A 14,769-nucleotide genomic window follows, 5' to 3' on the forward strand; every position below is an offset into this window, starting at 1 on the left:
GGCATCCAATAAATTACATCCGATTGGCGGGCTGAAAAAAAGAAAAGAAAGGACCGTCGAGATGATGACATCATCGAAAAAGAAAAGAACTAAAGTGCATTGTGGGAGTCGGTCAGCAGCACCGCGATACATTCACCAAATAAATAAACACGACTTCAAGATCAAATCAATTATGGCAGACAGTTTGCCATTAAACGCTCAAATTTAAAAAAAAAAAAAGATCCAGGCCCGATAAGGCGGAGCCTGCGTCCAAGGTCATCGAATAATTTCTGAGGATAATCTTTTGATAATCGGGTTTTTGGTGTATTATCTTTTGGATGAAAACTGATCACTCTTATCACACACCACCAAATAATTTCTGAGGATCTTTTGATAATCGGGTTTTTGGTGTAATGAATTGGAAAGGTGGACATTTTCAAATCAAGGGTGAGTATCACACACCACATTGTAAAACTGATCATTCTTATCACACCCCACACCACACCATCCTTTTTAAGGATAATCTTTTGATAATCGGTTTTTGGTGTAATTAGTTGAAAAGGACGACACATTTTAAATCAAGCCTGAGTATCACACACCACATTGTAATTACTCAGATAATCTTTTGGATGAAAATGATCAGTCATATCGCACCCCACACCACCGAATGATTTCTGAGGATAATCGTTTGATAATCGGGTTTTTGATGTCATGAATTGGAAAGGAGAACACATTTTCAAATCAAGCCTGCGTATCAAAAGTGGGTCTCCGACATCAAAAATGTAAAAAAAAAAGATCATTTCAATTCCGATATTTTGCGATCGGAAATACTCATTTCCGATTGTGGACCCGATCTGTTTCCCTTGCAACAGATCCTAAACCACCTTTCAGGATCCTATTTCAGTGACACTGGATAATCGGGCCTTTTGCCCTTGATGGACGTCAAGCGGTAAAATCGGGGCCCGGTTCGCGCGCGTCTCGGCCCGTGCGCGCCCGGACCGCATCAGTCCGGAGTCGGTGCGGATCGGCTCCGCCTGCGCTTCTTGTCGCCGTCCCTGCGCCGGCCCAGCCGGGCCTTTTTTTTCCTCTTGAGCGGCTGGTCCTTGTAGGCCAGCTCCTTGTTGGTCTCCTGCGGAAGCACGGGGCCCTGACGCTCCGCCCCCGACCTGTGGGGGAGGTCCTTGCTGGCCTCGGGCGGCTTCTGCTGGCGGAGGAGCTCGTTGCCGCCCAAGCCGGGCCAAGTCCTGGCGTGCGCCGCCGCTGCCGCCGCCGCGTCGTCGTCGTTGGCCGTGTGCACCTCCTCCAGGAGCTCCTGCAGCCACAGGCGGCGCTTCAGCTCCTGCATGCTCCGCCCCTTGTCGTGCATCAGCTGGGCGTGGCTCACCGAGCGCCGCCTGCCGGCAGAGGGCGCCGTTGAGTCAACGTGGAAATGGACAAAACGTTACAGCGTTCATTTTTAACCGGCTGCTGTAGTCGCGAAGTTGTCGGGAGACCAGAGGAAGGATCAAAGGAAGGGAAAAAAAAGATGGCGCAAAGTGGAATCCAGCGGCAACCGCCCACAGGGTTACTAAATCTTTCACCAACGCCAAAAAACTTCCATCAGATTAAGGGAGATCTCGAGAGACCAGAGGAAAAACTAAAGAAAGGAAGGAAGGGTAGATAGATGTGCTTGCTCTCATGCTAGCATCATGCACCGGTGCTCGGAATGTCAAGTCGACATTAAAAATAAAAGTCAAGTCGTCTTTCTGTGACGTGCGCGCACTCACAGTCGACGACGAGGCGCTCTAAAAATAGACACTCCAGCAGGTTATCAGATGCTTTTCTTTGTTGTTGTTGTCGATGCTACAAAGGCAAAAATTCTTAAATAAATAATCAGGGAGGGTTGACGAAAAAGTCATGTGATGCCATTTTAGCCACGCCCCAAAAACACTCGAGAGAACTGAAATTGTGAGTACGATTCTCTTTTTTTTTTTTTTTTGCACGTTTCCAGACATTAACTTCAAACTTGAGCTGTCAAACGATGACATTTTTTTTTTGATCAGATATCCTTTTTTTTTTAATCAGTATCCTTTTAATATTTAAAAAAAACAACAACCCTAATCTCTATAAAGCTCGTACAGATAGTAAAAATCATTGTATAGAAAAAGAAGTAAAAGTAAAAATGTAAGTGTATCCACAGTTTAATTGAATTGAAAATGTTACGTTCATTTACGTAAATGTATGTTTGTGTTTAGCATCAATAATTGAAGACGTAAATTTGCTTTATTTTTGTATGTATAGTAGTAGGTCTCGCGTTATTTTGGAACGTGCACTTTCATTTCCGGGGTTGTACTTCCGGTTCATTCAAGAAGAAAAGGAACGATGCAGCTGGCGTGAGCGCGTAGTCAGTACGTTCAATTCATGTTGTTTATTAAGACTTCAAGAATTCAAGACTCTTTATTTCCCTCTTTTGTGGCTGCAGCCAACGAGTTTTCACGGTCAGGTGGGGAGAAGCTTCATTATTAAACCAGTCAAAGAAAGTTTCTTGAGTTTGTCTTGCCTCGAGAGGGAGTTACGAAAAATAAATGTTCAAGCACAGATTGCTGAGTGTGAGCAACAAAAGTGGTTGAGTTGAGTCCAGTAGAGGGCAGCAAAAACCGACTTTGTGCTTTGAGCCCGCGACCACAAACCAGTCTGGGAATGTTTCTGGACTTGTCAAACTTTCAATCCAACCGCGGAGGGAGAGGAAAGCCGCCTTGTCTCTGTCAAGCCAGATGGGGACGGCGGCGCAACCCGACCCGACCTGACCTGACCTGAGCCAGCCCCAAGAAAGCGGATGAGTGATTTGAAAAGAAAAAAAAAACAACAACTTTTGGACAAGCAAACTCACATTCTGCTCCCGAGCGCGTCCGCCGGCCTCCCGTAAGGCGTCACCGGAGAACACAGCAAGAAGACGGCCAGACTCCACTGATGAAGTACGACGACCGAGCACATCTTTCACGCCCGAACAACTGCAAAAAAAACACACCGCGTAAGTGTTTCATTTCGTCAACAAAAACAAACAAACGAAATAAAAATCAATTGGTCAACACACATTTTTCACCGGACTAAAACTAGACTACAACCCTCAATAATAAACAATAACCGGCACTAAATCAGGATGCGTTTTCGTCAACTAATGAACACGAGACGTAAAATGTACTTAAATTAAAAAAAAAATGGACTCAAATCTATGGATATTTTAGTCCACGAAAATATGATTTTGTCAAATCTTGTCTACTAATCTGTCACTGTCACGTGACACTGTCATGTGACATACAGCAACAAACATGGGACAGACAAGGAGGTGAATTCACAGTGAAAGGTAAATCCTAGTCATAAATTAACATTAATCCAACGGCTATAATGTTCCAACAATAATGTTAATGTGACTGCTAACTTAAGCTAGTTAACTTGCTAGCTCATAGCATGGAGCCATAGTAGCCACTGGTAATTGTGTGTCAAGTTGTTTTTCATCAAAAAAGATGAGAGAAAATGTGTTTATATATAACATATACAGGGTTAAAATGGTTGTCCTGACTAAAACGTTGACAGTTTTTGTTGACTAAAAACTAGACGAATAAAATGATGTTTTCTTGGACTAAATAAAGACAAAAATGCGAGATTTATAGTCGACTAAAAAAAATGGACTAAATAAAAACGGGATGAGGTTGACTGTGATTTAAAAACTAACAAGCGTGACTGAATTTGGATTAAAACTGAAACTAAATTTCAAAATGGCTGATAAAATTAACACTACTCTGCTCTAGCTAGCTCGAGCGCTAGCTCTGCTCAAGCTAGCTAGCTAGCTCAAGAAAGGATATGGTGATATATATCTGTTGGAAATATCTGTAAAAGGGCACAATAATTGCAATTTTGGTACAGATTTTATACCAAAATACGAAGTAGCAACCCAGTGACAAACATGAAGTCGATCTGTCTAGCTAGCTAGCTATCGTTCTAGTTAGCTATTTAGCTCGCTATGCTCAAGAAGTGATTTTGTTAGAAAATATCTGTTAAAAAGAGCACAAATGAAATGTAATTTTGGCACAGATTTTCCGCCAAAATGAGAAGTATCAAAAATTTACAGGGTTAATTAAAATGATGGTGGTGACTAAAACGTTGACAGTTTTGTTGACTAAAATTTTTAATTAATTTTAGATTTATAGTCGACTAAAAAAGGTACTTAAGTAAAAACGAGATGAGGTTAATTAAACTGTGATTTAAAAAAAACTAACAAGCGTGACTGTAATTGAATTAAAACTGAGACTAAATTTTAAATTGATGGATAAAATTAACACAAGTATTTTTTTTGTGTGTGTTTTACATTATGGCCTATAGTCATAAAATGGTTGTCCTGACCAAAACATTGACGGTTTTTGTTGACTAAAACTAGACGAATACAATTACGTTTTCTTGGACCAAAATAAAGACGAAAATGCGAGATTTATAGTCGACTAAAAAATGGGCAAAGTAAAAACAGGATGAGGTTGACTAACTGTGAAAAAAACAACAACTAACAAGCATGACTGAAATTGGATTAAAACAGAGACTAAATTTCATAAACAGCAGAAAAATTAACACTCACGAAATCGATCCGTCTGTTCAGTTCAACAAGCGAACGTTACTTACTTGATTACTTTTTTTTTTTTTGATGGTGAAAATCCCCCCCCCCCCAAAATGATCCAGCTCCAAAAAAAAAAAAAAAAAAGATGGTCCTCCTTGTGAAATGAATTTATTTGGGCCACCAATCGAAAGCAGCCGTCTTAAAAGTGGTGCGCGGATCCATCGGTGTGAAGAAGGCAGCCTGGGGAAATCCCCCGCCGCTCCTTTCCATTCATTTGCCTCCCAACAGTGTTGAGCGCGGCTATTTATTTCTCCCCGATGGCCCAATTTAAAAAAAAAAAAAAAATGAAAGCCGGATAAAGATAGTCAGCCGGCAGCAGAAACAGTTAGTACGAAGTCCCGCCGGCTGCGCTCCCAAACTCGAGGTGGTCTCACCCAGACTGGAGCATCTTCTGTGGTGGTCCGCCGAGCGCAAGCAGCTTTTCTGACTGACTTTTTCACTCGCAGTCAGCTTGTGCGTCTGAGAGAGGAGAGGAGAGGGTGGGGGGGCAAACTCCAAACTCCTCTTTTGGACTCATCGAGTCCTTAACACCCTCCCCGTCTTCAGAACCCAAACCCTCGGCCCCCTACTCCCCCCTAGTTTGGACTCACCTGCACTAGCAAGAAGTCCACGAAAACACTCGGAACCAGCCAGACTGTTTTTTTTTTTTTTTTTTTTTTAGCTAGTTCACGATGGACCGGGAGCCAAAAGGCACCGAGTGAGATTCTGCAGCAGCAACCGTCTTGAGGAAGGTTGCGAAGTCAAGTCTGCCAGTTTTTTTTTTTTGTGCCCCCCACCCCTCTTAGATTCCCATACAGAAATTCACCCTAAATGTCAAATCCAGTCGACCATTTTGTGATGTTTTATAACCTTTCAAATCTTCTGATTTGAATTTGCTGGATGTCGAGCTACACGTAATTCAGTAGTTTTTTGCGATTAGCTGTTAAAATGTATCCATTCGTACGCTTGAAAATCACCGGAACAAAAACGGAAAACTTTTTACAGGTGATACGGTTCTTTTGTGTGACAGAAAACCCGAATGACTATCGTTGACCTGCGTGGAAAACCACCAGGACCAAAACCTTGTATGGGGTTTGTGTCGCCAGGACCAAACTTGTTTGGGTTTGGCAGCCATTTTGAGTGAAGCAACCCCCTTCGCTCCCGGCTGTTTTACTTGATTTTGACTGATTTTGCAAGGTCCACAGAATATTCTGTTCTGTTGCTATAAAAACATGGATCCTACCAAAAGAAAGCTTAGAGTCTCTTCTTTTCATCAGGGAAAAAACAACAACATTTGTATCTGTTTCCGTTTTGCAGCAATTAGTTTTAGAATATAGCTAAGTTTCATCGATATTCACATTCCTGGTGAAAACTGGCAAAAAGAGCTTGTTGCAACATGGCCCTTGCTGATCTCTTATACTCTTATACCGTTTTTTTGTAATAAACTACTATTACATTAGTCCAACTCTTCATGTCAGAAACAATATCAAAGCCTTCTGTATTGCTTTAGCATAAAAAAAAAAGTATAAATACGTTTTTGGAAGTGCAGGACAAAGTATTAAAAACGTATTTCTATGTCTTTGGTTTATCAATTTTATGAATGATGAATACTGTATCAATGACTAAAAGATGCAGACGAGCTTCTGTTTAACATTTATCACTTTTTCCGAGTATAAAAAATTTTTGTTCATTTTTTTGCGTACATTTAGAACAGATGTAAAATTTGCGATTAATCGCTATTGAAGTCAGGTGATTGATAACAAATTTTGAATCGCCTGACAACCCGAGTCTTGAACACGTTCTTTGAAAGTGTCTCGTCAGATCAAAAAGGACTGACAGGTGTGCGACCACCGAGGTGGTCATGTGTGTTACCGTACAAGGCGGGAGGGGGGGGCGGGCTCAGTCCAAAGTACACAGCGAGGGCCCAAAACCACTTGCCCAGGGGAGAATGAGCGTAACCTCAGAGAAACCCAAGCCACAGCCTCTCAGTGTGCGTCTTTCAGTGGCAACCGTCAACCCAAAACAGACCCCCACCCCCGCTGACACTCCTTACCTGAGCAAAAAAAACAACAAAAAAACGGCTCACCGCTGCATGGTTACAGCGGCTTCTGAGGTTGTTTCTCAAAAAAAAAAAAAATGTGGATCTTGACAAGAACGAGGCCCGATTTGAGTCACGAACAACAGGATGGTTACGGTCGCCGATCTATATTATATGACCGGATAGCCGATAGGCCAAAACTTTTTGAGGTGGCCAAGCGGCCATATTGCTCCTCCCAAGAAACGTTTCTCGGCATACCATCCGATACATTTACACCATCGAAATTGGACAACATTTGGATCATTTATGCTGTTTTAAATGTATTAAACATAAACAAGAGGACTTGAGACATTTACCTTAAATCCTTAACCTTAAATCAGTGCTTCTCAAATACTGACCCCCCCCCCCCCAACCTCCAGGGGGCACGATGCTTCGTCAAGGGAGGCGCATTTGACCTTGGGGAACATGCTTTTTTATTTTAATTTTTTAAATTTTTTTAGTGCAATTGCACCTCCACTACATTAGGGGGCAGTGGCGCTCTCATTGGCGTGTGCGCAGGTAGCATTCGCTCGGTGGTTTAGGGGTTTTTGCACACAGCACAGAAGAGTATGAGTATGAAGTGGAGGCACAAAGTGTATATTTTTTAGGGATGCGTACGTTTCACATTTGAACCGGTACTGTTCTAATACTCGGGACCTGGGAAACGATACCGGTACTAAATGGTACCAATGTTCGGTACTTTTGCACTCTATCTCTCTCTTTTTTTAATTTTATTTTTATTTTTTGAAATTGTTACATTTTATTTAGATTTTTTGACTGGTAGTAAATGTTCAGCATTGTTTATTTAATAGTAATATTTTTTTTAATTTTTTTTATATTTTATTTTTTATTTATTCTTCCAAAAAAAAAATATAATATTTTATAAAAAGCACCATGCACGCCAATGATGACGTGAATATTGATTTATGATTGCGGGGGCACTCCCATAAGTGCACAATTGTGATGTTGACATCAGCTCCCATCTCGGGAAGCGCGACGTTCGCACTTGTGGGCGTCGGCCGGCAGGCATCACGTCTCCTCGCACTTTTTTTGTGGAAAACACCATCGGCAGAGCCGACAAGTCCGATGCAAGAAGAAGAAAAAATTCTAATATTTCAGTGAGCTCTTATATAAGCTCAGCCGTCCTGGTCACTTTCTGGACCGCCTAATGGACAGAAAAAAAAAAAAAAAAAGTTTCTGGGCCGCTTCCCCGGTTGACTTTGAGGCGGCACGCCAAACTGATGTGTTGTTTTGTTTGGCGTGTCATGGTGACCGCCACCGACTTCGTTCGTGCGTCTTCACATGAATATGATCAACAAGCATTTGAATAATCTCAATGAAATGCATTCGCTCGGGAATTTGTTGCAAGATTGGAAACGGAACTTGGCAAGACTTTCATTACAGTGACCAAACTTCAAACAATCATATATATGTTAGGGGTGTCAAACTCGAGATTCTCATTTATGAATCAAATTGATATTTAATATCCAAAAACCGATTTTATTTAAACTAGAAATGATGAAGAAGAAGGGGGAAAGGCAGTTGTAGCCAACTGTTTTTGCTGTTTTTGTGGAAAAATGCACTTTTAATACAAAATTAACTCATTCACTCCCAACCATTCTCACTTAAGCGTTTTCCTGGATTTTGATTGATTTTTCAAGGCCCGCAAAATATTATGTTCTATTGCTATAAAAATATGGAACATTCCAAAAGAGAGATTAGAGTCTCTTATTTTATCAGGGAAAAAAAAAAGTATATTCCTATCTGTTTCCGCTGTGCAGCAATTAGCAATAGAACATAGCTACGTTTCATCGTTTTTCACAATTTTGCTTAGAACTGTGGCGAAATCAGCTTGTTTTAACATGACCTGGTTGATTACTTATATTCTGCTGCCACTCAACCATTTTCTGCAGTAGAGAGACTGCATCAAAGCCTTCTATATGCTCTGGCATAAAAAAACAAACAAAAAAACGTATAAATACGTCTTTGGGACACTTAAAACATTTAAAATATGACGTATTCATACGTTTTTGGGAGCTAATGAGTTAATAAATGTTTAAACAACAACAACAACAAAACACTTTGTATTTGTCATTTTGTCTTGCAAAGCAGATTGGAGTCGATCATGACAATGTTGTGCATATCTGTCAATTGAAGCATAAATCATTTGTCAATCAAATCATTTGGAATATGAAAATCATTTGAATCGAGAATCGAAAATCGACTCTGAATCGAATCGTAGACCCAAAAATCGTAATCGAATCGTGAGACAGTCAAAGATTCCCAGCCCTAATATATATATATATATATATATATATATATATATATATATATATATATATATATATATATATATATATATATATATATATATGTATATATATATTGCAAAAATGTGATAGTTAAATGTGACATATTTAAAGTGAGCCAGTGAAAGTTTTATTTGTCAGCGCAGTCAAGATGAACGCGGTACTTAACGTCTTCTTCATCCATTTACGACATAAGACATGACGAGCCGCTTCAAGTTTTCCCAGCATTTTTTCTCCGTTACGTCCACGCGTGCTGGAAAAAAAAAAAGTGTGCATCCATGCTTGGAAAAAAAAAATAATAATAAAAAATGCGTACATCCTGCACATTATCTAACCGGTGTACAGGGTTAGCCAAACATTTTTTTTTTTTTTTTTTTGCCATTGATTTCATCCGAGAGCACCTCCAACATTTGTCTGCTTGGCCGCATGATATACGATCATCATCCTCCTCCTCATTGTGGGCCCACTTCCTTATTTACAACAAAGTTTTTTCTTTTTCTTTTTTTTAATGTTAACCATAAATGTCAGGCCGGTGGAGACAGCGAGTCGGGGAGGTCCGAAAGCGGGACAAAAGCGTGTTGTCCAGACTCCGTCTCCAGTGCAGGTACATTAAATCATTATTTTTCAGACAGGAAATATCTGCCAATGCACATTTTGCCTGTGAAATATGTTTCTAAGATGAAATGATTCCAGCTTGGCACAGCTGGAGTCTCAACGAGGAGACTGCTTTCAATTCCCTTCTGCTTCTCTTTAGGAAAAGGGAAGAAAAGTTTCTTTTTTTTTTCTTTTTTTTTCCTCCATGCCACTCTACCTACAGGACTGAGGCGTAATTAACCGTTTTGAGCGTACAGTCAAACCTCGGTTTTCCAACGCTTCTGTTTTCAACCAGAAAATTTGAGAATTTTTGTCGTCTCAGAACTCGTCCAAAAAAAAAAAAATCGCCTCTCGACCAAACTGAAAAAAAGCCAAGCGTACCTGAACGGGACTCACTCGGGAGCCGAGCTAAACTCGAATGCTTCCTCCGTAGCACGTTCGTGTTCAAAGTTCGTTCGGAGCAGACCTGTTCGTTGTTATTGACTCAAATCTTTTTTTTTTTTAGTTTTGCATCGTGTATTAGCCCCTAATCATGGGTCCAAAGAAAGCAAGTGCAAGAGGTAAACCTGGTGAAGAAAAGAGGAAAGTAGTGCGCAGAACTATTGAATTTAAAAAAGAAATCTTTGCATTTTGTTTTTGGCTTTTTTTTCATCATTTTAGATAGGATATCTAAATAAAACAGTGTCTTTTGTATTTATGGTAAACAGTATACAGTGCAGTTTATGGTGTAAAATAGTAAAAAAAAAAAAAAAAAAAACTTGGAAAAAGTTTTTTTAGACTTGGAACGGATTAAAATTATTTACATTAATTATAATGGGAAACATTGTTTTGGATTTCGAACAAATCGCTTTTGGAACAGCCTTCATGGAACGGATTATGTTCGAAAACCCAGGTTTGACTGTACTTGCAGTATAATACAAATTGGCGCTGTTAAAATCACATGGAGGTGGAGGAGTCTCTTTCAATTTTCAGTGTGAAATTAATTCCACGGGTATTTTTCTGTTCAGTGTCAATTCTTCAAGTATTCCCATGCAACGTCTTCGCAAATTGCATTCTCTTATTTTCCAGTGACATTCAACTCACTCACTCGCGCGCGCGCCGCACGGTGGTTTTCCCGGCCAGCCTTGTTGACCGAGCGGCTTAGCTGCGGTTACACGCTGGACGCAGAGCACTCATTAATGATTTGAGGCGGCTCTTAACTCGTGTCAACAAACAAGAGCGAGGCGGCCCCGCCGTTAACCGTCGCGACGCCTCGCGTGTGGCCTCCTCCATGATTTGCCACTTTCACTAACTTTTTTTTGAAAAACTACATTCCATTTATCTTCACCGAGAGCGTGTGAAAAAAAAAAAAAAAAAAAAAAAAACTCAGGCGGCTGTCGAGCGTGTAAAGCAAAAAGCCTCAGTCTTTTTTTACTCTAAGTCTGGTTTTCCTCAGAGAGCAGTTAGGACTGTGAACGTCATACGAATGTAAAATCACTTCTGCATATTATTCAAATTACATCCCATGTACTTGTTATTATGTATATATTTAACAAAATAAACTGAATTTGAAATCCGGTCATGGAAAATAGCGACATCAAATACAGAGCGACCTAGCTAAGTAGCTAGCTGCTGTCTGTCTGTCTATCTATCTATCTATCTATCTAGCTCGCGATCTATCTAGCTATCGTCTAGCGAGCTAGCTATCATCTAGCTAGCTATCATCTAGCTATCTATCTATCTAGCTATCTATCTATCTATTCATCATCTATCTATTCATCTAGCTCGCGATCTATCAACTATCTAGCGATCGTCTAGCTAGCTAGTTATCATCTAGTTAGCTATTATCTATCTATCTATCTATCTATCTATCTATCTATCGTCTATCTATCTATCTATCTATCTATCTATCTATCTATCTATCTATCTATATCTAGTTATCTAGCTAGCTCTGCTCTAGCTAGCTAGCTCAAGAAAGGATATGGTGATATATATCTGTAGGGAATATCTGTAAAAACGGCACAAAAATTGCAAATTTGGTATAGATGTAATACCAAAATAAGAAGTATCAATCCAGTGACGAAGAAACATGAAGTACATCTGTCTATCTATCTAGCTAGCTCGTTAGATATTAAGCTAGTTATAGCTACATAAAGTGATTTTGTGAGAAAATATCTGTTAAAAAGAGCACTCAAAAAATGTAATCTTAGCACACATTTTCTGCCATAATGAGAAGTAGTAACCAATGGAGTAAAAAAAAAAAAAAAGTGATTTGCTTTAGGTAACCATCAAAAATGATGTGGCTGGCGACGTTTGATACGTGGTGTAATGTAAAAGATGGCATGTGTGGCATAACACGTTTTTTTTTTTAATTCATCTTCTTTTTGGGCGAACAGCGAGTAAGTTGCAGCGGGCAGGAAGAAAAAAAAAAAAAGTGTTCCACAGGCCATGCCACGGCATCACCGCAAGCCACAAAGGCATAAAAACACCACAGTGGGGTTTTACATCTGGTGTAAAATGGCATCACAAACCCGGAGCCCGTGCAACCCCCCCGCGCGCCCGCGCCACCTCCACACAGAGATGTCTTTGCAAGCGGGTCGAGAAGCTCGGCTGTGAGCGCGTGTGTAGATTGGCAGGCCGGCTGAGGTTTATGCAAATGTTTTGGGTGATGGGTCGCGGGCAGGCGGGTGCGGGCGGGCAGACCATCGCCGTGGCTGTTGCGGCTGCGTGGGGGTTTGCTGCACACACCCACATGCCTTTGAGGGCCGAGTCAGTCACAGGCGCAAGCTACAGAAATCGGCATACTTTTCATTTTGTTACATTTTTTAAAAATTATATATATATATATGAGAAATACTAAATTATTATTTATTTAATGGGATAATAATATAAGGTAATGTAATATTATAATATATGTATATAAAATATAATATAATAAAAAAAGATATTTAATTTAATTAATATTTAATTTACATTTAATTTTTTTTAATTCTTATTTATTTAATTAAAATGTATTTAATTACATTGATGAAAAAATGTTTAATTTCTTTAATTTAATTAATTTATTTATTTATAAAAAAAAATTATTAATAATATTTAATTAATTTAATTTAATAATTTATCCATCCACCCATTTTCTGAACCGCTTGTTCCTCACGAGGGTCGCGGGGGGGGGGGGGTGCTGGAGCCTATCTCAGCTGGCTATGGGCAGCAGGCAGAGTACACCCTGAACAACACCCACAAGCACACCTAGGTAGAATTCGGAGCGCCCAATTAATCTATCTATCTATCTATCTATCACAAAAACTTGTCATTTCCACAGGGGTGTGTTGACCATTGTTGTTTTGCTATTCAGCATTCACACAATGGAGATACTTTGCTTTTCTTTCTTTGGAGCCGAGTTGATGACATCAGCCGTAAACACGTTCTATATTTAACTGCGCTCGATATATTTGGAGGAGTGCGTGAAAACACGTCGCGTTGTGTTTCCAACGCCATTTATACCTGCTGAGAACCTTTCAGCGGCTATCTAAACACTGGAGAGAGAGAAAAAAAAAAAAGAAAAACCGAAAAGTTGACTTGGACTTTCCAGAGGCTTCTAAACGCGCGCGGCGGCGTGCCAAGTGCACTTGAGCAGCTCCGAGCTTGATCCATTTCCTTGAAACGAGCTCGTCTTCTGCTGCTGCTGCTTTCCGGGCCAATTACAGCACAGTCGACTTCAGCTCCTCCGTTTATTTATCCGTTTTCAATGGAGCGCAGTCAGCGTCCTCGTCCCCGCGACACCCTGCGGGGTGGGTGGTTAAGCACCTGAATTTTTATACACATTTATGCTGCGTCCAACGTGGGCCACCCGCGTCTCATAGTGCCAACTATGGCTGGTTGAAAAAAAAAAAAAAAGAATCATCGATATTGATTTTCCTTTTCAAGCCTGATTTCGATTCATAAAACCACAAATGGAGTTAAGGCACACTCGACTTAAGGCATTTAGACTTTACAATGGGTTACACCCGGCTCACCATTTTGGGCCCAGTCCACCATTTTGGCTCCTCGCCCGCAGTGTTTTCCCCTCGTCCCCTATTTAGCCCTTAGCTAGTGCTAGCGCTTGTGCACTTGTGGGAGTATCTTTGGCTTTTTTGCCTTCTTTTTTTCCACGTCATGGCCCCAAAGAAGAAGAAAGCGACGTCTTTTATCAACAGAGGTGGCAAATACAGGTCCAGAAAGTAAAAACCCTGTCACAGTTTAGCTTTAGCCCCAGGTGCTAGTTAGCTAGCTCCCATAGTGCTAGGGAGCTCGCAGTTTGGCTTTAGCCCCTGATACTAGCTAGTTAGCTATCTAGCTAGCTCCCTAGCAGGTAAATGAGCACCATGGGAGCTAGCTAGGGAGCTATCTAGATAGCTAGCTAGCTAGCATCAGGGGCTAAAGCCAAACTGTGGCAGGGTTTTTACTTTATGGACCGCTGTTTATCAATATTGATCCAGCCAAAAGAAAAGCAGTTACCATGGAAACGACGCTAGCCATCATAAAAAGATCAATGTATAATTATAATATATTAATTATTAAATATTATATTAAAATATAATATATTAATGTATTTTAGATTTTTTATGCAAATTATTTTTATGTAAATATTGACTTTAATTGGGTAATTCGACTTAAGTCGAAATTCGGGTTACATCACTTTACATTACATTACATTTTTTTCATGCAGCAAAATAATCAAACTCAATGTATTCTTAATTAATTGTGATTACCTCTCGATAATGTTCAACTATTGGATGACAGTGCGCGTTTTCGTGAAGTACACCGTGTTCCAACTATGTTTTGCATTTGCATGATTACTAGGGTTGGAACACCCATGGAACGAGGGGCGTGGAAACCAAATAAAAGGAGAGGGGGAGGAGGGGATTTTTTTTTTGTGCAGAGAGTGCAGTAGTGAATTGTATCAGTCAGTCTTCTCTCCTTTTTTGTCATGTTTAATAAATGTCAAACAGGTAAACCTGACAGTCTGACTCGTCAAATTCATATAAAATTATAAAATTACATATCAAACTTATGGCATGTTTTTGCGATATGCATATTGCATAGGCTAATATCGATATTTTTTCGATATATTGTAATACAAATCAAGAGGTGAAAAATAAAAGTAAACATTACAAATTAAGTAAAAAAAAACAAACAAATTGTGTAAAAAAAAAAAAAAACCACAT

At 40.0% G+C, this 14,769-nt stretch overlaps 2 protein-coding genes across 3 annotated transcripts in view; one reads left to right on the forward strand and one right to left on the reverse strand.

Annotated features, from left to right (window-relative positions):
* Window positions 1-934: 934 nt before the first annotated feature.
* On the reverse strand, window positions 935-13,595 carry pthlhb (parathyroid hormone-like hormone b). 2 transcript variants are annotated; one of them, XM_077517726.1, is made up of 3 exons: window positions 13,579-13,595; window positions 2,849-2,969; window positions 935-1,373 (listed from the first exon to the last, which is right to left on the reverse strand). In XM_077517726.1, exons 2-3 carry the CDS (start codon window positions 2,950-2,952, stop codon window positions 983-985), a joined length of 495 nt encoding a protein of 164 aa, XP_077373852.1. In that variant the 5' UTR covers window positions 2,953-2,969; window positions 13,579-13,595; the 3' UTR covers window positions 935-982. The 2 variants fall into 2 exon arrangements, with proteins under 2 accessions (XP_077373852.1, XP_077373851.1); XM_077517725.1 differs by lacking the exon at window positions 13,579-13,595 and adding an exon at window positions 3,053-3,180.
* tmpob (thymopoietin b) overlaps window positions 2,300-14,769 on the forward strand; it is a 46,330-nt gene continuing 33,860 nt past the window's right edge. The window contains exon 1 of the mRNA XM_077517720.1: window positions 2,300-2,989. The gene's annotated coding sequence lies outside the window, so the exon portion shown is untranslated. The remainder of the gene's footprint in view (window positions 2,990-14,769) is intronic.

This window comes from Festucalex cinctus, chromosome 3 (assembly GCF_051991245.1).
Source record: "Festucalex cinctus isolate MCC-2025b chromosome 3, RoL_Fcin_1.0, whole genome shotgun sequence".
Lineage (NCBI taxonomy): Eukaryota > Metazoa > Chordata > Actinopteri > Syngnathiformes > Syngnathidae > Festucalex > Festucalex cinctus.